The sequence below is a fragment of the Macaca thibetana genome, chromosome 6 (genome assembly GCF_024542745.1).
Source record: "Macaca thibetana thibetana isolate TM-01 chromosome 6, ASM2454274v1, whole genome shotgun sequence".
NCBI lineage: Eukaryota > Metazoa > Chordata > Mammalia > Primates > Cercopithecidae > Macaca > Macaca thibetana.
The window spans coordinates 12,887,870-12,914,150 of record NC_065583.1 but is presented as its reverse complement, the minus strand read 5'-3'; the positions used below and the strand labels follow the sequence as shown (position 1 = coordinate 12,914,150).

Genomic DNA, 26,281 nt, shown 5'->3' with positions numbered 1-26,281 from the left:
ATATTTCATTTTTAATAATAAATGAAGTGCTTATTGAGAGGCTATTAGGTTCGAGCTTTGTTCTAGGTATTTGGGGCACCTGAAAAAGTATACGACGTGGCCCCTCATTACTAGAAGACAAGATTAATGTCTGTAGGAGAGGATAATAAGGCCAAGGGCAGGTAAGTGTGAAACAGATGGACAAACCAATGGGTTCAAAGACATTCAGATAACTGATTCAGGAGGTCAACTAATAACTGTGAATTACAAATTATGACTGGTAGAAACCCTTCCACATTAAGGTACCAGAAAATTAACACATGGAAGATAAATCCTACAATTTAAACCCTCAAATAAACCCTTTAGATAAGGATGAAGAAAAAAACCCCCAACAAATTGCAACTCATGTAACATGAACTTCTCTGGTCTATGATCATGGACTTTGATAAAGTTCTGGTCTGGTTCAGGCCACAAGCAACCAGACACTTCTAGACGTAGGACCCTAACCTTCCTCTTGAAACAAGAAAAGTTCACAGAAATCCTTTCAGCAGAGGCTGAAGGGAGCCAAGTAGTCAAGTTGTATAACATAGGGAAAAAAATTAATAAAAAAGTAAAGATCTATTTCCCCACCCTTGTGAAAAATTCCCAATCGTCTCCCCAGAGGAAGAAAATAAATGCCTTCAACTGGAAAGGTACAATTGACAGAGGAGATGAATTTTGCCAAAGTGCACTGCTAGCAAATTTCTGGGTTAGCTGAAGTGATAAGGAGCCCATATCCAGGGCTTCTGGGGAGAAGACGCTGGGCTCCAGACAGCTGGATTTAATTCAAAGGGAGATATCAGGGACTTGGGCAGGCAGAGCCCTCACAGGCTAAGCGAGATAAAGCTCTTTCCTGTCTCTGGAGCCATGTGTTTGGTGAAATTTTCGATACCATTTAAAGGCTCAGGGAGCTTTTCTTATGCTGCCTGGATGGGGACTGCTGGTGATGAAGCTATGCCCAGGGATGGCTTAATTGGTACCCTGATGCCTCTTTTCCTCCCGAGTGGATGACCTCTATTTTGTAAGAGAAGTTCTTGTCTTCAGTTCTTGACCGAATTTCTCCTCCTGCGGTTTAACAGGTGAATAGCTTGAATGAGGGGCATTTGGGGTTTTTGGAGTTAAAAACCACCACAGGGCCAGGCGCGGTGGCTCATGCCTATAATCCCAGGACTTTGGGAGGGCGAGGTGGGTGGATCACCTCAGGTCAGGGGTTCTAGAGCAGCCTGGCCAACATGGTGAAACCCCATCTCCACTAAAAATCCAAAAAACTAGCTGGGCATGGTGGCAGGTGCCTATCATCCAGCTACTCAGGAGGCTGAGGCAGGAGAATCACTTGAACCCGGGAGGCGGAGGTTGCAGTGAGTCAAAATACTGCCATTGCACTCCAGCCTGGGTAACATGAACGAAACTGTCTCAAACAAACAAACAAATGAACAACCCACCACAGACAGGTCCATACAAAACAGTGTCCTTCAGGTGCCTTGTAGGGCTCAGGTATTGGGGCAGGACTGGCACTGTTGGTGGTGGCGTGTGGAGTGTGGTCAGTCCTTGAAGATAGCTCTTCTCCTTAATGTCCTTCTCTAGGGCCTCAAAGACTGACCACTTGTGTTTTAACTGCACACTCACAGACTGAACCTTCCTCCACATTGCTTCCTCTCAAGGTTTTGTCATTGTCTCACAAAGTGCATTTAACAATTTTTGAAAACGTATTAGGTTGGTGCAAAAGGTGCAAAAGTATTTGCAGTTTTTGCCATTCAAAGTAATGGCAAAACCCGCAATTATTTTTGCACCCACATAATAGCAGAAGTTTTCGGAGGGCATGTTCCACATTCACCTGACTCTTGATAGTGGGAGTTCAATCTTCATGGATGTTCAATGCACTAGAGCCCCCAGACCTTTGTATCTGACCTTGCCCTTTTCAGACAGTGACTCCTCACAGTGTTCTAGTTTGTAATCCACGGGAGCCTGCGCAGGCACTTAAAGAATCCCTCACGCATAGGGGTCTCCATATGGCCCTGCCCTTAATTCATACTACAGGTGAGAGGGTGGAGGTTAACAGCATAGGCATGTCTGGAGCCTTTGGACTACACTCTCATGTTCTCAAAAGACACCTGGCTTCATACTAAGAAGCTCCAGGGACCATCACAAGCAATGGGATTAACTGCTATAAACAGAAGTGGATCAAGGTGCTCCCACGTAACTATGAACCTGTCTGCTGGACCTAGCCTTTCCAAAGGAGAGAGAGTAAGGCATTCAGATTTCCTGGACTTTGGAGGGTCAGCCTTTCTCCCACGGTTTTGGATCCGGACTGCTGCTAGGTGAGCAGTGTCTTGCCGCACTTTGACGGGAAGGTGCTCTCTGACGAAGCGGCGTGTGTGGTCATACACTACGTTAAACCTGGCATTCACCTGTAGCGATGTGTTTTATCATTCTAATTGGTTTTTCTCACTACCTCTTGGATGACTCCTGCACTGTATAATTATTTCTTTCACTTATGCCGATATTGCACCCTTTGCCGAATAATTACTGTAATTATAGTCACTATATTTGAATTTGGTGACTGCGTGATAAATGGTTTTATTATATGTGTTTGATGGGAAGTGATTTCTAAGTGGGCGTCTATAGGAAGTTATTGAGGTACTGCTTGAGACATGTTAAAATATTTTCAGATAATAAATAACATGATAAAGTAACAACAGGACAGGAGGAAGTGGCAGAGAATGAGATGAACTTGAATTCAAGGAAAATTCTTGTGAATCGCAAGTGTGATCTAAGAGCAGAAGAGGCCAGACAGTTTGTACTTCTGGCCATACTGGAGTCCAGCAGCCCAAGCTAAGGCCCAGTAAACCCTTAGTACTGAAGGTGGGTACCAGTTTAGAAAGTTGAGAGAAATGCAGAGCCCACAGTGGTTAAGCTCCCTGGGGTCCTTGTTCCCTCTTGCATGCTAGCTCCCCAGGCTCAGCCTTTAGAGGACACTGGGCCCCAATTCCAGGATTGGCTTCCTGGAAATCAAAATACCTCTTTGGGAAATTTCTCAACTGAATGCTTTCTGTTTGTTTGTTTGTTTGTTTGATTTGGTTTTTTTTAAGGAATTCAAGGAATTAGCTCTACTTATTTACCACAGAAAAAGAAACGGTGAGAATGGAAGGTGTCAATGCAAAGTAAAAACAAGTAAAATTTGGGACCCTGGTTTTATGTATTTATTTATTTTTTATTTTTGAGACAGAGTTTCACTCTTGTGGCCCAGGCTGGAGTACAGTGGCGTGATCTTGGCTCACTGCAGCCTCCACCTCCCCGGTTCAAGCGGTTCTCCTGCCTCAGCCTCCTGAGTAGCTGGGATTACAGGTGCCCACCACCACGCCCAGCTAATTTTTGTATTTTTAGTAGAGACGGGGTTTCACCATGTTGGTCAAGCCGGTCTTGAACTCCTGACCTCAGGTTATCCACCAGCTTTGGCCTCCCAAAGTGCTGGGATTACAGGCATGAGCCACCGCACCCAGCCACGACTCTGTTTTAAAGCTACATCCCCTGGGAAGATTTTCCTGGGTTACTCAGCCACCTTCCATCCCCAGAGATCTGAGCTGCCTTCAGCTATGTGTCTGCACCATTCTGTTTTCTGTGCTACACAGGCAATCTGTGCTTCTGTTACATCTCCATTACCCACAGATCAAACTCTTATGTTTGCTCAGCACATTTTGTGGGCCCACTAAACTAGAATAATTAAGCTCCACTTATTTAGCTTTTACCAAAGGCTGTGTATTATGCTAAGTGCTTTATATGCATTATTTCACTTAATTCTCCCACCTGTTCTTTGAGTTATGAACTATTATTATTTCCATATTGTGGGTGAGCAGTAACTTGCCAAAGTCACACACCACTAAGGGACAGAGCTGAGATTTCCAGCCAAGCAGCTGACTCCAGAGCCTCCATTATCTTGTCTTCCAATTTCTATGAGCAATGGGACGACAGGAACGTGTTTAGCAGATGCTAGAACACCTCCGTTATACCTGTTTCCATTTTATGTGTGGCTCAACAAATGTTCGATTTCTTAGTATCAATGGACTAGGGGGCTGAAAAAGCAGTTCATGAATTCTTTTAGCATTTCCCTTTACCAGATGAAAAGAGTTTCTATTTTAAAACCCTTTGAGGCACATTACAGCTCTTTAAGTGACTACCGAGTACTGAGGATGACCTATGGGGTTCCTTCCACACCAAGCTCTGGGCTAGGGTATGTGTTCGAGGTCAGGGTGATGTTGGGGGAGTTCATGAGTGGGTGGGTCATAGCACAGGAGGGGAGAGCAGGTAAGGCATCCTCACCTGGGCACACGTACTCCTTCTTCTGCACATCTGCCACGTTGAAGCCCCTCAAATGCACGGGAGCCATGCAGAGCGTGAACTGGCCAACTGTCCGTCGCTGTCGCAGCCAATCCGAGAGCCAGGCCAGGTGGCAGTCGCAGTACAGGTGGTTGGAGTGGAGGCGCCTGGGAGAGGGTGGGACAGAGGGAAGGGATGATCACAGAGTGAAGTGTGGAGGCTGCCACTGGTCAGACAGAGTGGCCAAAACCCCTGCTGCCCCTTTCTCCAGTGTGAAAATCCCCAGGAGTCCAGGGAAGCACTTCCCTCTGCACTACCAAAAACATGGGAGCCCCGACCCTTTTACTGCCAGGTCACATCCAAAGGATACCTCCAGGGTTCTGAGCAATGCCTATTTCTTAATAGCAAGTCTATCCTCTTTTCTTTTCACTCAAGCAAGCCTCAGCGCATAAGAGAAGGGGAGTGACATTATCACAGAGGCATCCTGATTCAAGTCAAACTTACAAAAGGGCTATTTATTTGTAAATTTCAGCACTTTAGCCAGCATGAATTACAGGTTGCTTGAAAGGCGCTTCTCAATCTCAATGCCCCCACCTCCAGTCTCATGTAGCTGAGAGATGCTGTTGCCTTCACCTGAGTTGTTCTTCATTCCCCCACTAAGTGTCCTTTAATAAACCCACTGTGTGTAATGCTTGTGGGCTTAAAACCAATACCACTTTGTGTGCACTAGCTGGAGTGAGCAGGCTGCAGACAGACGGGACATTTCTGGAGGATGTACCTTCTTTCCACCCTCCCACTTAAATAAGGTGTTGTCTGTATCAGACTCTTGCGATCCACAGCCATCTCTCCACAGTGTCCTTGCTTTCCTTCCCGTGTTCAATTCTGTCTGGTGTATTTGCTATTCTGACTGATTCAGGTACGGCTGAAAATATTTTCTAACCAGTTCTAGGATGCTTAGGCTTTACCCCTCTAGTAGCTGTGGTTCTGGATGAATTTCTTGCCCCTGAGTAGATAAGAATCCCTGGAGGGATCTGTGTGTTTCACTTCTGAGGGGAATCCCACTGGGTTAAGTGACTTGAACTTCCTTTCCACTACCAGGGAGGCAAACGAAGGATATCCAGGGTCTTCTAAAGGTTCTTCCCCAAGGTCTCTCTATCAGGGGTTTCCTGCTTTCATGTTCCCTACAACCCTAGGTCATTAGAAGCTGGTAGTGGGTAAGTTTTCATCACATCAGCTTATCATGTACTTGGATTTCGGACGCACATTTTAAATGCCTAAATCCTGGACATGCTAATCAGCTAGCAGGATCTAAAGACTTTCAAGTAGTCTGGGTCAAGCCAGTTATTACTGAGTGTCAGCCCTGTGGAGAGGCTCAGGCCCCCTCCACGCCTGGAATAGAGACAGCTGAAGGGCTCTTGACCACGCTCCACTTAGTGTAAGGCCAACATTGCCAAACATTGGCTAAGTGCAGCTACCTCCTGCTGGATGCCAGCAGGGCCTTCCCGCCACTGCATGGGGCAAAAGCCTCTCATAGGCCTGGGCCACTGAGGCCTTGGTTGCCACAGGGGGCTCCAGATCCCATCATATCAGACAGATTAAATGAACCTATATCCCATATAAAATGTAATTTTTTTTCTGCTAACAATTTTGAAAAAGACTTTTATGATTTTGTTTCAAAAATAATTAGTCTGGATGTAATTTTCTTTTTGCATTTCCCAGTGGGCTGCACACACTTTCACAGGCTCCTGGGCCCGAGATACAGTGAGCACAATGGGTCCCACGCAGTTCTCCCCTTTGAGTTTGAAAGCTTAGAGTTCCTAAGCTGAAGCAAGCACTGCTTCCTCTTAGCCTGGACTCTGGAAAGAAGTGAGACAGGCAGGAAGGGGTTGGTGAACCAGAATCCTAAGCTGGTGGGAAGGACCTCAGTTTTAGGAGGGAAAGCAAAACCTCTGTTTATTCATTAAGCATTAACCACTTTGTGCCAAAAACAGAGAGGAGGTTTGGCAGTGGACTTTCAGCTGATTACAATTTCCTAAAAGTAGGAAGAAAAGGAGGGGGTTCCATGACCATCCTCACCAGGTATAAATGTTGCCCAAGGAACACGGCAACAGTAGGTCTGTTTGGGACAAAGCAGAGCATAGGGCAGGCTGCAGTGGCATGCGCAGGCTGAGGTGCCGTTCTTTTGTGTGCCAGGAGAAGCAGAACCTTTTAATGAGCGTTTGGCTTTTATTTAGAAAGGTGGTTGCCCTCTTGTGCAGTGAGGCGTGGAAGCTGAGGCAACAGGGATTCTCTATGAGCCAAGGAGCATGGGTGCATGCGGCGGATCACAGATCAATGCAAACAAATGCCCGTCGGTTCCGATCAAGGGTAAGAGATCAATGGAACAACAAAAATGACGTTTAGGTCAGTCAGATCCTTACTGAGCTGATTAATTTATGGGATAATAAAAATGTCAGAGGCTTCCCTTTTGGAAGATTCTATTAGGTTGATCCTTTCTCAATCCTGGCTGGCTGGCCCCAAGCTCGCTCTCTTCTTAATCTTGCTACAGATAGTTCCGATCCCTTTGTCCGTCTTCATAGAAATTTTTCTCCTCCCAAAAGCACCAGAGAAAAGAGGTGACCCAAACTGAATTGGAGCCATCAAAGGGCTCTCGTCAAAAGCCCAGGGCAATGGAGCCCAGGGTGGTGGACAGACTCTGTTCCCTCTTCTTGGAATTGTATCCACCAGAAACGCTAAAAGAGTCAAGCTGGGTAGATTCTTGCCTTTCACAACATGTTTGGGAGAGCAAGTTAAGCAATACCATCTTAAATAGTAATATAAAAAGAAAAATAATTGTAACGAGCATGAAATTAGAGCTTAGGCACTGTCAGGGGTAGCGCTAATCCTCTTGAGTGAGAAGGGACATTATTTTAATTGCTTTCAATAATTTTGGTGAGGTGTGATGGCAACGACACAAGGGAGGGTGGCCTCCCTTCCTCTCTCATCCCCCTTCCTTTGTTCACCTGGCAACTGCTCTTCTCCTTTTGTTCCTGATGAATGGCCTGAGCTCAGGCTGTGATGGCAAACTGCCTGTCTGACATTGGCTCCATGCTTTCTGACTTTGACTTTGGGCAGCAATTTAATTCTAGGCCTCAGTGTTATCATCTGTCAAATGGGGATATTAGTGGTGCCTCCTTCCTAGGGCTGTTGTGAGAATTGAAATGATTCATGGGAAGCGCTTAGTACAAGGCCTGGCATGTAGCAAACCACTGAAGAAATGTTCACTGTTATTACGACTGAGAGGAGACCAGCTCCAGACTTCACTCTCTTCCCAGCCCTTAGCCCTGCATGGACAAGGCTACAGTTTCTCATTTCGATACCGAAGCACTGAGGTGGCTAGTTGGGTCTTGCATGTTGTTCTGCAATCTTTTGCTGATGGACACATCATATTCCACGCTGATGAAACCACCTCTACAGAACATAAGGTGAATGAATACAAATGCCAATTTATAAAAGGTGCCTTTTAGCCACAGACGCTAAATTAAATTTCCAGCAAATCCTTTTAGAGAGGGTCAGTGTTCATTTTCTATAAAATGTGGCTTTCTGAATTCAATATAAAAGCTTTCCTTTAGAAATCCCATTTATGACTTCCTTCCTCTCTCCTCTTCCCCGCTTCTCCACCACCACCAGCCGTCCCCCCCAACCCCATACACACTTTAATTACAGTGAAGGGGGATTAGTCAGCTCAAGTCTCCAGGGAGTTCTGTACAGAGCCATCTCTGAAATTAAACTAAAGAGAAAATGGCAGCAAGCAGGGAGCAAAGAGAACAGACGAGATTGATTGATTGATCTGAACTCATCAGATGAACGTTCAGGATGGCAGAGAAGAATGACAACAGAAACCAGGAGAAAAAACCCCTCCTGTTCTCTTACCCCTCCCTACTGCAGCCCAAACAAAGCACCCCAGATCCAGTCCTAACCCTGTCCCCACAACTCCTAGGGAATGAACCCAGCTTCTGTTATTGCTGCTCCTAAACTGAAAATAACAAAGAAGGGAAGGATAAATCACAGCAACAGCTCACAGGAGCTGGACGGCTGGTTCCTGCAGGTGAGAGTCATTTTTCTTCGATGCAACCCACTTGTCTGGGGTAATACAGGCCCAGCACCCTGAGGCACACTCTCGGCTTCTTGCCCAGAAGCCCTGGGCCCCACTCTTCCCCAGCTCATTTGTGGTTTGCTGGGAACTTTGAAGAGGTCTTTGAAGACCAAATGGCTTCTTAAAATTCCATTACTGCACTATCCTATTTTAAGAGGGAGGGAAAAGAACAGATTGTCTTGGCTGAGTTATGCTATTGTATGAGGGATCCAGGGAAGAATTTGGGAAGCAAAGATGGAAGCAGGGCTCAGATTATTATTCTTTATAATAACTAGTATTTGTTGTGTGCACACCATGTACCAGGCACTTTACGTGTTAAACTGCACTTCATCCTCACAGCAACTTTGAGGTAAGCAGTCATGAACTCACTTTCCTTGAAGCATAGACAAATGAAGAAACTTGCTCAAATTAAGTGGCAGAGCTCCCATTTAAACTCAGGCCTGACTAACTGCAAACTCTCTGTCCTTCTTACGGTTCTCTGCATTGCCTCTTTATATAAATTGCTTCTTTGGTCTTTATCTTTGCCTGAAGATAAAGTTGGTTTCTCATGAATGCAGTGGTTCTCAAACTTTATGAGCGTTAACGTCTCCTGGAGGGCTTATGACAAACGGATTGCTGGGTGCCACCCCCAGAGATTCTGATCTGGTGTGTCTGGTGTGGGGCCTGAAATCTTGCTTTTCTAACAAATTCTGGGTGATATTGATGCTGCTCGTCTAGGTATCCCACTGGGGAAGCTCTGCTGTAAGGATTTCCAAATCTCATGGATTCTATGTTGCCCAGGGAGCACAGATCAGATGGCTGCTTGGAACTTTCAGTCCCGATTTCTGATCATGTGATAATAATGTAACAATCAATATCATTTATTGTCTACGGCTTGCCAGGCACTTTAAATATCTAATATCATCCGATCCTCACCGCCATTCCTATTTATAGAGGAGGGAACAGAGGACACAGAGCTAATAAAGGGGACTGCAGGAATTCTAGCCCTTGGCCTTGGTCCTAAATGTTTTTGGCTGACACCCTTGGGAGCTGGCTCTTTCCCTGACTAGTGTGATGCAAATACCACCAAAGCTCCCCCAACGCAAGCCAAGTATCAAGTCTGAACCTCTCTGGAAAGGCTGACAGAGTCCACTTACAGAGAAACTTACAAAGAGGTTCCTGACTGGGAGCAGAGGGGATCTCCCCAGGTAATAAGAGCACGAGAACTGCTCTGGGGATTGGTCACGATGAGATTTGTTTCCTGAGTATGCACCCTGGAAAACTTAAGCCCACCTAAGACATTAAAGGTAAAGAACCAAGTATGAGAATGACTGCATTCTAATATCAGAATATCATCCAGGGAGCAGGTGAGCAGGGAAATGTGGTGGGTGGGGACTGGGTGGGTGGCGAGAAGGAGTGACTCTTCCTGTACTGTTCATTCCCCAGGGGAAAACCATTGTAACCACTGGTAATGTGACAGAATGGCCGAAGTTATGTGATATTAGCTAAGCAAATGGTGAATCATTCAGTCAGAGTTCTATATGTTTTGTGACAATGTAAAACTAATAATCTTTTCTATCAAGACGGAAAACATGCGCACAGTACAGGAAGAATTCCCACAGTTCCAGGGTAAGAGAAATGAGTCTGCCTGATGCAGAACAGTCGTTCAGAGCCATGGGTGGTAGCACTATGACCTGTCTCTGCATCCACCCTCGCTCGCCAAGGCACCCCTCAGTTAATAGCAGAATAAGGAGGCATTTGAATGTAGGAACCATCTGCCTAGTCATAGCATGGTAGGTTTGACGAGCAGCTTAGAGTGCTGCACTTTGGGCATGAGGTAGGGAGTAAGTGGGAAAGATGCACGGACTTCTTACTCACAGAGTTCGGATCTTCGGCATGTGGTTGAAGCTGGTGACCAGGATGCGACTGATGTTGTTGTTGTTGAGGGTGCTGTGGAGATAGAGAAGGGAGATGGTCAGCCAGGGAGCATCAGGGGGAGGCGCCAAGATGCTTGTAGAAGGTGGGGGGAGGGATGGATGTGACCACAAGACCAAGAGTCAACAGTCATGGTCTGGCCAGTGGAGCAGCTAAAGACAAGTGGACAGGTCTCCAGACGAGAAGAGCATGTCCTGATTTTTTTATTCAGGTGGAGCCCTCCTTCCCTCTACTGCCCTCTCAGGACTTGCCTACCCACCTTGAGTAAGAGTACTGCTTCCTGAAACCCTCCTATGCACTGAGTGCTTCATTATAATATCTCTAATTCTTACATCTACAATGCCGGTTACCTATTCCTGTCCTCAGTTTACAGAGAAGGAAACAGATATGCTTAATAACACACAAATCTACAAATGTGTTATCCTCATATTATGGATGAGGAGGTTTAGCTACAGAGAGGCAAAATCAGTTTTCCAAGAACAATCACTGTAAAGCCCTGGAGATGGGATCTAAGCCCAGCACGACCTTGCTGCATTCTCCTTGTCCCACCCATTGCATGTGTTGCCCTGCACAGGATGCTGTGGGGATAAGTGATTCCATATTTTCTAGGCATCTTCTGACTCTTTCAACACATCTAATCTTTTTTGTTTTGAGACGGGGTTTCGTTCTTGTTGCCCAGGCTGGTGTGCAGTGGCGCAATATCGGCTCACCGCAACCTCCACCTCCTGGGCTCAAGCTGTTCTCCTGTCTCAGCCTCTCAAGTAGCTGGAATTACAGATGGCTGGCTAATTTTTGTATTTTTAGTAGAGATGGGATTTCATCAAGTGGGCCAGGCTGGGCTCGAACTCCTGACCTCCGGTGATCCACCCCCTCCCAGCCTCCCAAAGTGCTGGGATTACAGGCGTGAGCCACCGTGCCCGGCCTTCAGCACATCCAATCTCAAGTAAGTCTGTGAGCTCTGTGCGTCTCTTCTTTCTGGTGCATCTCCACGACCATGAATGAAGCTCCTGTGGTGCATGTTAGCACTGACAGGTACTTTTGTGCAGGGAAAAGCAAAGAGAAAGGTGTGAGATCTATAAATGAACTAGACTGAAATGAGGCTGAAGAATGAAGCCAGGCTATAGACAAGTGCCCAGCCTTACCCTTCTGGAGAAACCTATTACGGAAGCCTAGGGAAAGCGTGGCAGCTAAGGAAGGCCATCTGCAGAGCAGAAACATCATGTAGCAGGAGGGCCTTTTGCATCAGTTACTTCAGTGACTACCCAGGTGGAGAGACACAATATGTGGGAAAGTCAAGCCTAGCTCTCAGCTCCCTGACTCCACACCTGTCTCACTGTACCTCCCAAAGAGGAAGAGTTGGATACAGCCCTTGGTACAATCCCTCATGGTGGCCACTTGTTCCTGTGCCCTTTTCTCCGCTCCTCCCAGAACCACATCAGACATCCCCTACTCGACAACCCAATTCCTCTTACCCTCTCTTAGGCCTCCATGGGTCCCTACTGGCCCAAGAAGGACACTTTCTTTGGAAACCTTCATGGATTAAGCCAGATGTCTTTTGCCCTTGGCTTTTGGTAAACACATGCTCTTCCTCTTAAAATGCCCTGTACATCATATATCTGCAAAGACAGGACCATTTTCTATCCTGTGCACTACTATAGCCTCATGTCCTGCTCTGTACATGGTGGAAATCAAATCCTACTACTTCAAATTGTGTGGCCTTGGGCAAGTTATCAACATCTCTTATCTGCAGGTTCTTTATTTGTGGGAGAAGCCAGGTAATGGTACCTATGTCACAGGCTGGTAAAAGGCTTAGCATGGGGTATGTGCTCAGTAAGTGGAGGTCACTGTGTTACTGACATTCGTGGAGAGAATCTAGTCCTGGCCTGGCCTATTATATTCCCCTCTACTCCAACCCCCATGGAAATAGAAACAGAGGTTTACCCAGCATACAGTGCCCCCCATACTCTCCATCCTACCCAAGGGGACCTGTAACGATTCCTTCTCCAGCCCCTTGTGACCCCAGTCCAAAGCAGGATTCCAGTGACCACACCTCCTTTGCCCCAGACTATTCCTGTAATCCCGCACATCTACTTATCATCTGCGTGGCAAAAGGCACAGAACCTAATTCTTTTTCATCCCTCCCTCCTTCCCTCCCTCCCATATTTACTGTGCACCTGCCATGTGTCTGACACTGTTAGGCATATGGGATGGTAAAGAAGAATGAATAGACAAAATTTACATTGCCTACTTCTGCCTACTTTGTAACTTCACTAACTTACCAATGCAAGTATTTGGCATTTTATGAAGTTGAGCTCACTTAGCTGTTTTGTTTCATGTGACTTCTTTTCTGTGTGTGTGTGTGTGTATGTGGGGAGATGCTCAGTGGGGGATAATCTATCCTGCCTCTGTCCATCCAGAAAGACTTCAGAATATCTCATCTAACAACACTGAGGAATTTGTCACTGCTATCAGACCAGGCACTCTGCCCTGGCAGGGAGCTTCCTGGGGGTGAGGGCTAGGCTTCTCTCCCCTTCCTCATTGGATTAGAAATGCCTGCAGGACAGAAATGATGCCTCCATTTCACCTTCTGTCCATTTCAGAGTTCTGGGCTCCACACTTAGGGGAAACCAAGTTAAGGTTGTTGACTGACCACCAGACAAAAAAATCTGAGCATCCTCCCTATTGCAGAGAAGGGGTTTCTTTCCAAGCATGCCCAGTCATTCAACGTCAGGTGGAGTTCACAGCCCGGCTCTAATTTAGCTGAATATACAGTACAATTATAAGCAGGACCTCGACTATAACTGCATCCGGCAGTAGTCCGGCAGCGATGACTTATTAATGTATTACCACACTGATATTTAAATGTGAGTCGTAATGAGGGCTATAAAACATTTACGATAATAGCAATTATTCCAGAATCAAAATGACTAAACACAGTATTCAGACTTTCATGATTTGCTGCTTGGGGCTGGCCAGCCTGGGGATGTCAGAGGGTTGGTAACCTCTCAGACGCTGATTGCTACGGCAGCTACAGTTTTCGTTTCCCTAATAAACACAGATTTATTTGATTTCCAGTCTTGGCAGCTTTTGCCCACACACAGAGCACTGCATTCTATTTGGTTCTTGTGCCGCTGCCTAAGTAGCTGGCATTCAATGAAGGAATTGTGCTACAACCCCAGTGCCAAGGAGAGGTGGTGAGCATGGACCTCGAAGGCAGAGACCTAGTTTAGACTGGCTCTGCCACTTACAGCCTATGCAACCACGGGTAAATTTCTGCATCTCATTACGCTTCCTCCTTTGTAACATGGAGATAATAATAGCACTGGGCTCATAGAGCTTTAGTGGCAATTAGATGAGATGTTACTGATAACTGCTAACATTAACTGAGAGCTTATTATATGCCAGACGGGCTCTGAGCTAAGGGTACTGCATTGTATCATTTCTTTTTTTTTTCCGAGACAGAGTCTCGCTGTGTCACCCAGGCTGAAGTGCAGTGGCGTGATCTCGGCTCACTGCAACTTCCGCCTCCTGGGTTCCAGCAATTCTCCCTGCCTCAGCCTTCCCAGAAGCTGGGATTACAGGCGTCCACCACCATACCCGGCTAACTTTTGTATTTTTAAGTTGAGACGGGGTTTCGCCATGTTGGCCAGGCTGGTCTTGAACTCCTGACCTCAGGCGATCCACCTGCCTCAACCTCCCAAAGTGCTGGGATTACAGGTGTGAGCCACCATGCCCAGCCTGTATTGTTTCATTTAATTCCTCCAATTATCCCACGAGGCAGGGACTTTTGATATCACCTCCATTTCATGAATGAAGCAAGTGGAAGCGCCAAGATTTGAATCCAAGCAAGACTGAGTCCAGGAATGAGGCTTGTGTTAGTTTCCTATGGCTGCTGTAACAGATTACCATGAATTTGGTGGCCTAAAGCACCACACATTTATTCCCTTACAGTTTTGCAGTCAGAAGTCTAAAATGAGTTTCTGGGGCTGCGTTTCTTTCAGGGGAGAATTTGCTGCCTTGCCTTTTGCAGATTGTAGAGGCCACCCACGTCCCTTGGCTCGTGGCTGCTTCATTGCGTCACATCAACCTCTTGCTTCTTTTTGTTACTCAACAATTTTTAAAAATATATATTTGAACACAACTCCAAACAGCCATTGAAGCCTCTTCCTTCTGTTGTCACATCTCCTGCCACTCACTGTGATCTCCACTTACTGGGGCCTTCGTCTTACAAGGCCCCTTGTGATTATCCTTAGAGCTTATCTGAACAATCCAGGATAACTCCTCCATCTCAGGATCCTTAATATTGTCCCATGTGCCAGGTCCCTTTTGCCACGGAAGGCAACATTCACAGGTTTCTGGGATGAGGTCATGGACATCTTTGGGGGCCTATTAGCCCAATGCCAGGGTACTGAGATGGGACAAGGGCTCCCCAGGAGGGATAAATACATGAAGATTCACATAATGGATGCTCCAGGGGTTGGCAAACAACTGCCCACAAGCTTAATCCCATCCAATGCAGCCGGTTTTTGTAAAAATGGTTTTACGCATTCACTTCTGTATTGTCTATCTGCTTTTGCATTACAATAGCTGAGTAGTTGACACACAGACCACATGGCTTGCAAAGCTAAAATATTTTCTATCTGGATTTTTATAGAAATTTTGTTGGCCCTTGACTGCTGTAGAACTGAACCATCCTGTCTCTGCCTTTGTCGGTGATGAAATGGGACATACTAGGCAAGGCATGTAACTGCTCGGTAAGAAGAGGGGTTTAGGTCAGAGGCATTCAAAACTTAAAAACCACAAAAAACATTTTCAGGAAATCCCAAGTGGCAAGTCGTAGCACTGGGATTCAAAAGCAGGCAGTCTCACTCCTACCTTGGAAGATCAGTCCCACTGTTTCCAGAACCTGCAATGCCGTGGTGGAATCGAAGCCTGGGGGAGGCTCTGCTCAAGAGACAGCACGGGTGAATCCGCCTTGGGTTGTGCATGGAAGGAACTCGGGCAGCGGCTCTCAAAATGTGGTCTCCAGACTGGGTGCAGTGGCTCATGCCTATAATCCCAGTACTTTGTGAGGCCACAGCGGGAGGATTGCTTGAGCCTAGAAGTTTGAGACCAGCCTGGGCAACATAGGAACACGCTATCTCTACCAAAAAAATAAAAAATAAAATAAATACATAAAAAATAAAAATTAGCTGGGTATGGTGGTGAGCACTGGCAGTCCTAGCTACTTGAGGGGCTGAGGTGGGAGGATCACTTGAGCCTGGTAGATCAAGGTTGCAGTGAGCCAGGATCATGCCATTGCACTCAGCCTGGGTGACAGAGTGAGATCCTGTCTCAAAAACAAAACAAAACAAAACAAAAAAAGAGAAGAAAAAGAGAAAAAAAAAAATGTGGTCTCTAGACCAGGCCCATTACCTGGTAATGTGTTAGGGCACAAGCCGCTACTGAATCAGGAACCCTGGGGTGAGTCCCAGCCTTGTGTGTTTAATGAGCCTTCCAGAGGAGTCTCATGCAAGCTCGTGTTGGCAAACCATTGAACTAGGGGAAAAGCTAAGAATAGAGCCTTTACTTAAGTGTAGAGGGTAGTATACAGGATGCTGTTTTGCAGCAACTGGGACTGAAGGCCTCTTCTGGGGCAGGCATGGTGTTTCCCCACTTAGGAAGAAGCCCAAGCTCTGAAATGATAGACAGTCCTCCATGGAGGCGGCTGTGACCACCCTTGGAGAGCTCCAACTTGGCTTCTGCCCCTGGCTTCCACTGTTCCCTTCTGAGTGTCAACGTGGGGCTCTCCATTGCATCCCTCAAGATAGCCATCTTTGATCTGGAGGAGACACGTCCAGCTGCAGCCACCCCACCCTGGCAACCTTAATAAGGCTGACATTTCCCTCTGTCTCCTCCGATTAGGCCATCGCTTTATCACTCTGTGCTTTCCTGGCTCTGGGTGTAATCTGCGTGTTGTGTGTCCATAACACCATGTAATTGGCTCTAATGCAACAATATTATCTGCGAGCATGTATCACATAATTGCAAAACCAGGCATCTGCAGTAAGTGTCACTGCAGCCTCTCTGTGTGCCAACCTTCCTGGGGGTATTCTTGGAATCCCTCCTCTTCCCGTCCACATAGGTGGGGATCCAGACTCCCTGGGTCCAGACTCCCTAGACCCTCTTGGCGGGCTGGCCCACTCACGTCCTGTGTCAAGGCAGGTAGACTTCTGTGTAAGTCTACATAAGCAAGGTGGTTCCCTCCTTAACGGCCCCCAAGAAGGAGAGTCTTGGTGAGTCATCAGCCACCATGACGACAGGATGTCTATTTAATAAAGTGGGCTGAGAGATGCCCTGAGTTGTACTGACAAATGTGGGCATCCAATGGCCAGCATGGCAAGCCTGGAAGAAAGCACGATCTCTACCAGTGCCTACAGTGAATTAACAGAGGTGGATGCAGCCAAAGTACCAGACTCCCTTCCTGAAGAGCAGCTGAGTGTATAACTGCTGTGGCCGGACCCTGTGAGAAATACCTAAACCACAGGCAGGGGACGATGTGCACGGAGGGGCTCTGGCATGTGCGGACCTCAAGGGGGACTCACTGCTGGCCCTCCCTCTTGCTTGGCTCAGGCAGGGCAAGAGAAATGAAACTGCGGTCGTTGCAGGTTCTTGGGGCTGTCCTTTACATGCCAGATCTCCTCTCTGGCTCACAGGTCAAAGCAAGCCACTCTTCTCAGTCTTGCTGGGCAGCCGCTGATGGGCAGCCACCATGGGACCAGGAATCAGGGCCTACTGCTGATGACCAGGCCCTACGACACTCTACCAGGTCCTATGAGTGTGATCGTTATCGGCTGACTCAGCTCTATTCGAATCTATATGGATGGCCTCTCTTTGTGGACTTGGCCCCAGGAGAGCATATACTGAATCTCAGCCCCACTCTCTTAACCTCACTGAGGTTGACAGGGGCAACCCCAAGCCTCCCGCTCAGCCCGGGGCCTCCATCATTGGCACCTCCTCCTAAGTACCCTATCATTTTTAAGTGAAACTCCCTTTACTGTTTCCCTCTTCCCCAGGTTGAACTCGCCTTTCTCATCCAGCTGTACACTGCTCTAATGTGCCTGGGGGCTCTAGCAAGCTCCAGAAACCAGGAATAAGAACGATGCAATAAAGCATCCTTAGAGAAAACCTAAGCAGAATGGTATAGGTTCTCCTGTGAACACACTACTTGCCTCTAATGAGCTAGAGTAGTCAAGGATATTGCTTTGAAGTAAGCTTGCCAAAATCTTCCAATAAAGGTATCTATGATGTTCATAATAGCAGAAATAATGCTGATACTATTTATGATGTGTTTACTAAGTCCCAGCACTAGCCTGAGCACTTTTCATACATTATCTCATTTAATTCTCTCAACACTCCTGAGATATTATTACTTCCATTTGGAAGCCCAGGAAATGACAGAAACTCTGCTCAGATCTCACAGCTAGAGTTGCGGAGCCAAGATTCAAAGCCCAGAGGTGTGATACCAGGACCTATATTTTTCATCACTACACAAAACTGCCTCTCACAGGATTGTCTTCAGACAGACAGATGTCACCTTTGCAGCTTCCACATTTTTCCAAGGTGGAGGCGAATCACATGAGTTTGTGACGGACCCATCCTTTACTGGTCCCTGAAGTGGCAAGGAACGTGGTGTTGGCCTCACTGCTGAGGCTGCTACAAGACAACAGCATCACACAGCCCTCCTCCTGTCCGAGGAGCAGGGAGAGCTCAGCTCAGAGAGCGAGGGAGGTAGGAGAGGCAACATAGGAGAGAGGACAACCAGGTCTCACAGGCGTCTAAGGTCAAGGTTTGGCTAACACGTATCAGTGTTGCCAAAAGCCTAGTGGCCCTTACTGTTGGATGGGTTGACTGCAATTTTTAAGAATACCCTGTAGAATAGAAAGTACAGATCTGCCTGCTCCTTAAGCAAAGCTTCTCCTTTGCTTGTTTGGAGTGGGCGATGGGTCTCCAAGGGCATATGAGGCGGGAGGAATACGAGAGATTGGTGGGGGTGGGGGAGAGTGGAGGGAGAGGCGAGACGAGGGTGGAAAGCCATCTCTTTCGCATTACCTGCTTTCCTGGACTATCCTGGGTGCTGCATATTACTGAGTTCCTTGGTCTCCCTGTGGACCGTTTAAATTAAAGCTCATAACCATTGTGTGGGCATATAATGAAAACAACTGATGCTGCACTGATTAGTCCATTACTCTCAACTGTTAGAAAACATAATGATCTCACAAGGGGCCTTATTCACTGACGTATAGCAGTCGAGCTCTCATTTGACACCTCAAATTAGCAGCCAAAGCAATAACAGCTGGGGTTTTTGTCTCAATATTTGTACCCGACTCTAAAGTGATTTGGCACCGGGTGAGCGTTATTTTTAAACACACAGCTCTCACCGCCAAGTAACATTTTAAATGGTCTCCAGGTGTCATGTAAAACCTACAGAAATAAATAAAAACAATCAGCTGCCAATTTGGGCCTTTGATAATACAGATTCCTTAACAAAAGGGCTTGTCTTTGGTTCTTCTTTTATTATATATTCATATTATGACAGGCAGAAATTTGCCTCCAACCACTCGGCAGAACCTCAGTGTTCAAAGAAAAATAATGCCCCCGAAAAATGTGAAAAGTGGAAGATCAAAAGAGAAAGATAAATCCTCAAATCCCGTCACTACTCAATCAGATCCCGTGTTTGGGGTCCCTTGGCTCCGAAGAACTCCTTACTCATTTATTGAGGTGATCACAGACACTGCCTAGCAGTGACAGAATGGCTCAACTGCCTTCCAGTGATGGAGTTTATTTTAAAATGTACTTTAAATGACATGTGAATGAGATGGCCTTGGTCTCCCAATTCTGTTTCGTCATCTAGAGCCTGGGACCATGGACAGTCTTGACTTAGAAATCAGGCAATTGCCAACGTGTCCACGGATGCAAGAGTGACCTCCAACTTACATTACTGGACCGGTGAGTTTGCAGTTGAAAAGGGAAGAAACAGGCAATTTCCACCTCAGCTGCATTTGGTGCCTAGCCCAGTAAGAGAGGAAGAAAAGGGACATTTTGAAAATATCCATGAACGTGTACACTAGGCGAGGACAGACAGCAAGTCTGTTTCATGTAGTTACATAGCCAGGCCCAGTGTTTGGTATGTAGGAAGGCTCACTGTTTACTGAAGGGGTTGGCGAATATCAAAGCATGAACGGTCATGTTTTTGGCATCTTTTGATACAAATAAATTTCCACTCTGAACGGCCTTCTGGGCTAATCCAGGAGTACAAACACAATTGCCTACAGGAGTGCGGTTTGTCATATAAGTGAGTGAGCTGGGTGGGGACTGTTGTAAACCCAGCCTTACTAAATGGGATCCTCACTTCTTGTTTCAAGAGACTGTGCTGCCGGGCGCGGTGGCTCACGCCTGTAATCCCAGCACTTTGGGAGGCCGAGGCGGGCGGATCACAAGGTCAGGAGATCGAGACCACGGTGAAACCCCGTCTCTACTAAAAATACAAAAAATTAGCCGGGCGCGGTGGCGGGCGCCTGTAGTCCCAGCTACTCAGGAGGCTGAGGCAGGAGAATGGCGTAAACCCAGGAGGCGGAGCTTGCAGTGAGCCGAGATCGCGCCACTGCACTCCAGCCTGGGTGACAGAGCGAGACTCCGTCTCAAAAAAAAAAAAAAAAAAAAAAAAAAAAAAAGAGACTGTGCTACGCTGGAATGGGGGTGCAGCATTGCCAGTTCTTCCCTTTTGTTATTTTTAAAGAGAAAGCCAGACGTCTAGAATTTTCATATGAGGTCTCCTGGTTTTTTTAATATTGGCAACTAAATCACCTTGAGTATTAAAACCCACAAATGAAACACCTGAGGGCTGGATCTGGCTTGCAGGTGCCAGTTTTTGGTCTGAACCAAACAAATTAATTTGATAATTTAAATCAGAAAAAAATATTGTAAGAAAATCAGAGTGCTGGGACCATGGACAGTCTTGACTTAGAAATCAGGCAACTGCCAACGTGTCCATGGATGCAAGAGTGACATTATGGCATTATGGTGAAATGTGGTTGAAACCTTCCCTCTATACTGCAACTCCCGAAGGGCAGCCGCCAGTGATGAATTACCTTTAAATGATTGTAAATTATTCAATGTTTCTCCCGCCACAACCATTATTACTTGGGGACAAAGAACCCTGAATAAGTTTCCGTTTCTAAAGGTAAGACTGTTTTCCACCAGGCAGGTGAGCTCTTGTCTGGTTCTTACATGCTACTCATTAGTTCTGTGACCAAACACATAGGTCACTTTTTGTGGACAGTCGGAACTGAGCCACTTCAGAGCTGTTAGGAAAAGCTGCACAGGGTGCATGAGGCTCTGTTCCTGGGCTGAGATGCCAGAGAGGTCCTGCTTTTTATCCTCTGATATTTGCAAGCGAGGGAGTCTCCCAGGGAACTGAGTGCAATTTACAGCTTGGGCTATTTGGGCTCAGCAATGGGCAGGGAACTCTAGTGCTTACTCAATGGGTTTCTGGTCAACCCCGGTAGCCAGGGATCAATGATGTGGAATCTGGTCTCTTCCAGACTGCCATCTGACTGGATAATCTACTGGGTCACTAGAATGGCCATTTCCTAAGCAATGGCCAAAGGCCCGGAAGGCCTTGGAAAGGGAGGGTGTTGTCCCCATGCTGAATGCAAAACGTTCCCTCTAGCAAAATGCTGGAGATGTAGAGCTGATGGCATGAACAGGACATGAAAGCTGGTTTCACTTACTTTTGTGACCTGTCTGCTAATATAGGGGCAAGCAGACAGCAATAAAGAGAACTGGATAAAGAGCCAAAAGACCTGCTTTCTGGCCTGGTTCTTCCATGAATTTTTCCTATGGCTGTGGGCAAGTCATTTAACCTTTGTGGGGGAGTTTCTTTCTTTTAAATGAAGTGGTGGAACCAGCTGACCTCCAGGGTCTTTCTAGCCTAAAATTTCACTCTCTAATTCCAACTGGGTTGGTGCTGGCTCTAAAATAGCATTTCCAGACTGGGAATCATTTTCCAGAGGTTAGAAGAAGTGGTCATGGATGCCCAGATCTGCCCAGCTCTGCACAAAGACAAGACATCTGGCCAAAGTCTGAAAGTCACAAGTAGCCCCCAGTGTGCAGCATGTGAAAACAGTTAGGCAGGGTCAGCTCTTTTTCCTTCTCTCTTTATGCAAGTACCTGGCTCACCTTCTGTGGGGTTAACGGGCTTGGTTCCCTAACCGGCTGCTGCATCTCTAGTGTACCTATGGAGACAGGAGGGGCTCAGACAAGGGGGTAATTTTCCTACCCAGTTGACTTCGTGGAAGTCATTGGCAAGGCTGTGAGAAGCAAATAATGGGGATCAGGAAACAAATTTACACTTAGAGGGTTTTGTTTTGGTGGGCCATGGTTGCAAGGATCACACTCCTGGGTTTTGATAAAAATTGGTCTTTTGTGGGTATAAGACCCAGATGTTTAAATTTAGATGGAGAAAGGGCTGGGCACGGTGGCTCATGCCTGTAATCCCAGCACTTTGGGAGGCCGAGGAGGGCAGATCACTTGAGGTCAGGAGTTTGAGACCAGGGGGATCCACCATGGTGCAACCCCATGTCTACTAAAAATACAAAAATCAGCCAGGTGTGGTGGTGCACACCTGTAATTCCAGCTACTCGGGAGGCTGAGGCAGGAGAATCACTTGAACCTGGGAGGTGGAGGCTGCAGTGAGCTGAGATCGTGCCACTGCACTCTAGCCTGGGCGACACAGTGATACTCAGTCTTAGAAAAAAAAAAAAAAAAAAGATGGAGGTGGAGGGTGAGGGGAGTGGCAGATATTTCAGATTTACTTTTAGAAAAGACGCTATTTAAACATTCTTAATGGATGTGAAATGGCTGGAGGGATTTGGAGCAGGACCAGGAAGCAGGCCTGGTGGGAGCTATGGTGATTTGCAGAGCATGCCCTGTCCAGACAGGGTACCCACCCATAGTTCCCAACTTGCACTGTCCAATAAGGTGGCCATGAGCTACATGTGGCAATTCACATTGGAATCAATTAAAATTAAATACAAATTTAAAAATTCAGTTTCTCAGTTGTGGAAGATGCACTTCAAGTGCTTAAGAGTCATGTGTGACCAGGGGCTTCCATCCTGGATAACACAGAGATGCAATGTTTCCCTCATCACAGAAAGTTCTATCAGACGGCACTGCTGGAGAGATCCTAGCCACAGGCGGGCCCAGGGTTGGCAAAGCTGCTAGATACTCACTGGAAGTTGAATTATAAACTTTTACACAAAATTACTTGAGTTTTAAATGTTGGCAACAAATTCTAATTATTTGTAAACATTCTAATTATTTGTAAACAAAAAAAGTTAAAGGAAAACATGAAATCCCACATCTGTTGGTTTTATTCAACCCATGGGCCAGCAGTTGGAGTCCTCCGATTTAGTTACAAGTCAAAAGAAAATGGACTCTCTACAGCTTTTTGACAATGAGTTTGAAGAATCCAAATATGACCTTGGAGAAATGGAATCATTATTTCCTTCATCCCTCCTTCATCCACCATCCCTTACTTCAAAAAACAAAAAACAGGGTTTTTTTTTTTTTTTTTTTTTTTTTTTTTTTTTCTTCGCTGGGTGCGGTGACTCATGCCTGTAATCCCAGCACTTTGGGAGGCCAAGGCAGGCAGATCACTTGAGGTCAGGAGTTCAAGACCAGACTGGTCAGCATGGTGAAACCCCGTCTCTACTAAAAATACAACAAAATTAGCCAGATGTGGTGGCAGGCACCTGTAATCCCAGCTACTCTGGAGGCTGAGACAGGAGAATTGCTTGAACCAGGGAGGTGGAGCTTGCAGTGAGCCGAGATCGCGCCACTGCACTCCAGCCTGGGCGACAGAGCAGGACTCCATCTCAAAAAAAAAAAAAAAAAAAGGTTTTTGTTTTTGTTTTTGTTTGTGTAGAGGTCTTGCTATGTTGTCTAGACTGGTCTCAAACTCGGGCTCAAGCAATCCCCCTGCCTTGGCACTGGGATTACAGGCGTGAGCTACCTTGCCTGGCCCATCCCTTACTTTTTAATACCTTCAAAGATAGGAAATGAAAGCTCAGGGAACAGTAGGTCCAATTCTTCCCAGCCTTGTGTCTCCATCACCTTCTCCACATCATCCTTCCTTCCATTAAGCCAATGAGTAGGAGAGGGCCAAATTCCTGTGAGAGCTCCTAGGATCTTGACTTTCAAGACTCAGGTCTACAGAAAAGCAGACTCTCGGCCACAGGTAAGCTGAGCTGTCCAGTCTTGGGCATCCCTGGTGGGAATAGCAGCAGCCGTGGCAGGCAGGTTTGGCTGCTCAAGAGGGACAAGGCTCCCTGGCTTGGAGGTCCATGAGTATCATGGGATGAGCGCTGATCTAGAGGCAAGATATTCACTAAACATGCTCAAATACTGGTCACCAAAGCCCCTGCTGGGAGCTGAGGGGATGGTGAAAGGGCAGAGGTTGACCATCAGGCAGGGGCACCTTTGCAAATTAGCACAGAAGCCTGGTCTTGGGAGTGAACTGACCGCCGTAGGCATGTGGCTGCATTTCCCCCACCCTCCTGAAGGAATACTCTCTGGAATCTTTCTTTAAACATGCAGAACTATTTTTCCAGTTTGTTCTAGGTGGGACAAAGCATTTCAAAAGATTGCTCCCAAACCAAGTTTGTCAAGTCTGAATTCCAGTGCAGAGACCTGGCAGCTGGAATCTGTGGCCCCTGGGGACAGCAAGACCACCAAGACTTGCCGACTCCACCTAAGTGCTACTCACGGGAGAAGCTAACAGGTGGTTTATTGATTCAAGACCCTTCGCTGATCAAAAACAATTCAATTATCTTCTCCAAATCCTCTTAACCCAGGAATGTATACCAATACACTTTCAACTTCAGAGATGGAACTAGCTTTTGGTTAACAGGAAAGTGAAATCAACTAGAAATCACAAGTTTCCCCCAGATTCTAGGTATTTTAAAGGTGGAAGTGCTACTTATTTAAATGGAAAAAAAATATTTAGATTTCAAAGTAATGCTTACTTTTTCCTTAAGCTGGGGTTCTCAAAACCAAGCTAGTCACTTGAAGAGCACGACTGTCATGGAACTTGGAGTCTGGATGACTAAGAAGGAGGTGTGTGTTGAGTGGCACAAGAACATTTATAGAAAACCCAGTTGCTTTCCTAGTATTCTGGGGACTGAAAGGAAGTTAAAGACGCTTTCTACAAAGTGCAATTTCAATCCTGATTGCATGAGCATATCACAATTTACAGTACAGTACCAAAAGAAAAATATCTGGAGATATTTTAAGACTTTCATTAAGCAATGACAGTTCTATGTTCAAAACTATGTCATGACTAAACACCCTGATAAAATGTTTGTAGCTCCCAGAGAAACCCAGGTGAAACATTTTATAAATTAAAAAAATGAGTCTGGTCTCTGTTGTAACACACCAATTTTCACTGTAGCTCCGATTTTGTTCCTTATTAAAATGAGAAAGAAAGATCACCATTTAGCCAGAGAAATGCAAAATCAAAGGTAATGTGAAAAGTGGACTGGTTCAGTAAAATACTACGCTGTTCAACATTTAAAATGATTCTAGGACAACCACATCTTGTTCTGTTCAGAGACAAGTCATAACAGGGACTCTAGAGACTGGTGGTGTGGGCTTCAATTCAGTTAATTAATTTCAACTCGATTTGGTTCCACATACTTTAACTGGCCACCGAGTACGTGCCAGGCATGAGTGAGGTGTGGATATAAAGCAGAGAAACAGTACAGAAGTATTTACCAACTTTACTTATTATGAGCGTCTTGATTGGGAGCCTATTTGCTAGGCACACACCAGCGATATCTCTCTTAACCCACACAGCTATTCTCAGGGGTGGGTATTACAGTTTCCATTTTTCAATAAGGAAAGGAACCCCAAACCACCTAGTCTGGTAAAGATGAGCTGGAAGCTGGTTCTATGAGAGGACTCTAACCCCTCCAAAGCTCAACTATGGCTCCATACCTTCATGTCTGGGGCAGTTTTGTGGACCTGGATCTGATGCTGATAAAGCTGAGGTCATAAATTTAGACCTAAGCACCCCGTGGGTCAGTGTTTCAATAACTATGGTTTCTGAATTATTCTGGGCATTCACTATAGAAAATAATCTCAGTAGTGCATATAATTGTTTCTATGTATGTGTGTTCTGGTAGATGCTTTTAATTTTAATTTTTGTTAAGGGCAGGGGCTCAGATATCAGGCAGAACTGGATCTGAGTTTGGAATGAGTACTTGCCTTTGTACTTGCCACTGTGACTCTGGGCAAGTTAGTCAACTTTTCTAAGGATCAGTTTCCTGACTGGTGAAATGAGGCAATTCCTAGGATGTGCCTCATAAAGTTGTGGTGAAGATTTAATTGAGATGCCTCATTCTACTGACTTGTCACGGTACCTGAAGATGCTCAAAAATAGAAGTAGACTCTCAAAAATAGATGCTCAAACTTGGAGGCTCTAACAAGAATAATATAATCATAGTAGTAATTGTTGTACCATGGTACTATATATTATTGCTACATCATTATTATTATTCATTAATCCTCTGGCTCTGCATCCAGAGGAAGCTCAGCTGACGTGGCCAACACACTGCGACTTGCATTAAACTCTGGGTTCTCTGAAGTGGGCAACATTGTGCTTGAACATCCTAATACCCTGTACCAGGACACCAACCCCGCTCTAGGAGAGTGAGCACACCCTGACCTAGGTTTCAGGACTGCTGTCAATTTGTTTCCACTGCCTTCCTCTTGTACTAGAAAAGGACCTTTTCCCCATTCACTCTTCTGCGTCTACCTGTGTGGTTCTGCGTTAGGCCACATTGAACCCACCAGGATATG

The 26,281-nt window shown here is 46.1% G+C and overlaps 1 protein-coding gene across 2 annotated transcripts in view; it reads right to left on the bottom strand.

Annotated features, from left to right (window-relative positions):
* Positions 1-26,281, bottom strand: part of SLIT3 (slit guidance ligand 3) — a 641,932-nt gene that overhangs the window by 154,233 nt on the left and 461,418 nt on the right. For both annotated transcript variants that reach the window (XM_050794632.1, XM_050794633.1), the window contains 2 exons: positions 10,325-10,396; positions 4,336-4,499 (listed from right to left, as the gene is read on the bottom strand). In XM_050794632.1, coding sequence (XP_050650589.1) covers positions 4,336-4,499; positions 10,325-10,396 — 236 coding nt within the window. The remainder of the gene's footprint in view (positions 1-4,335; positions 4,500-10,324; positions 10,397-26,281) is intronic.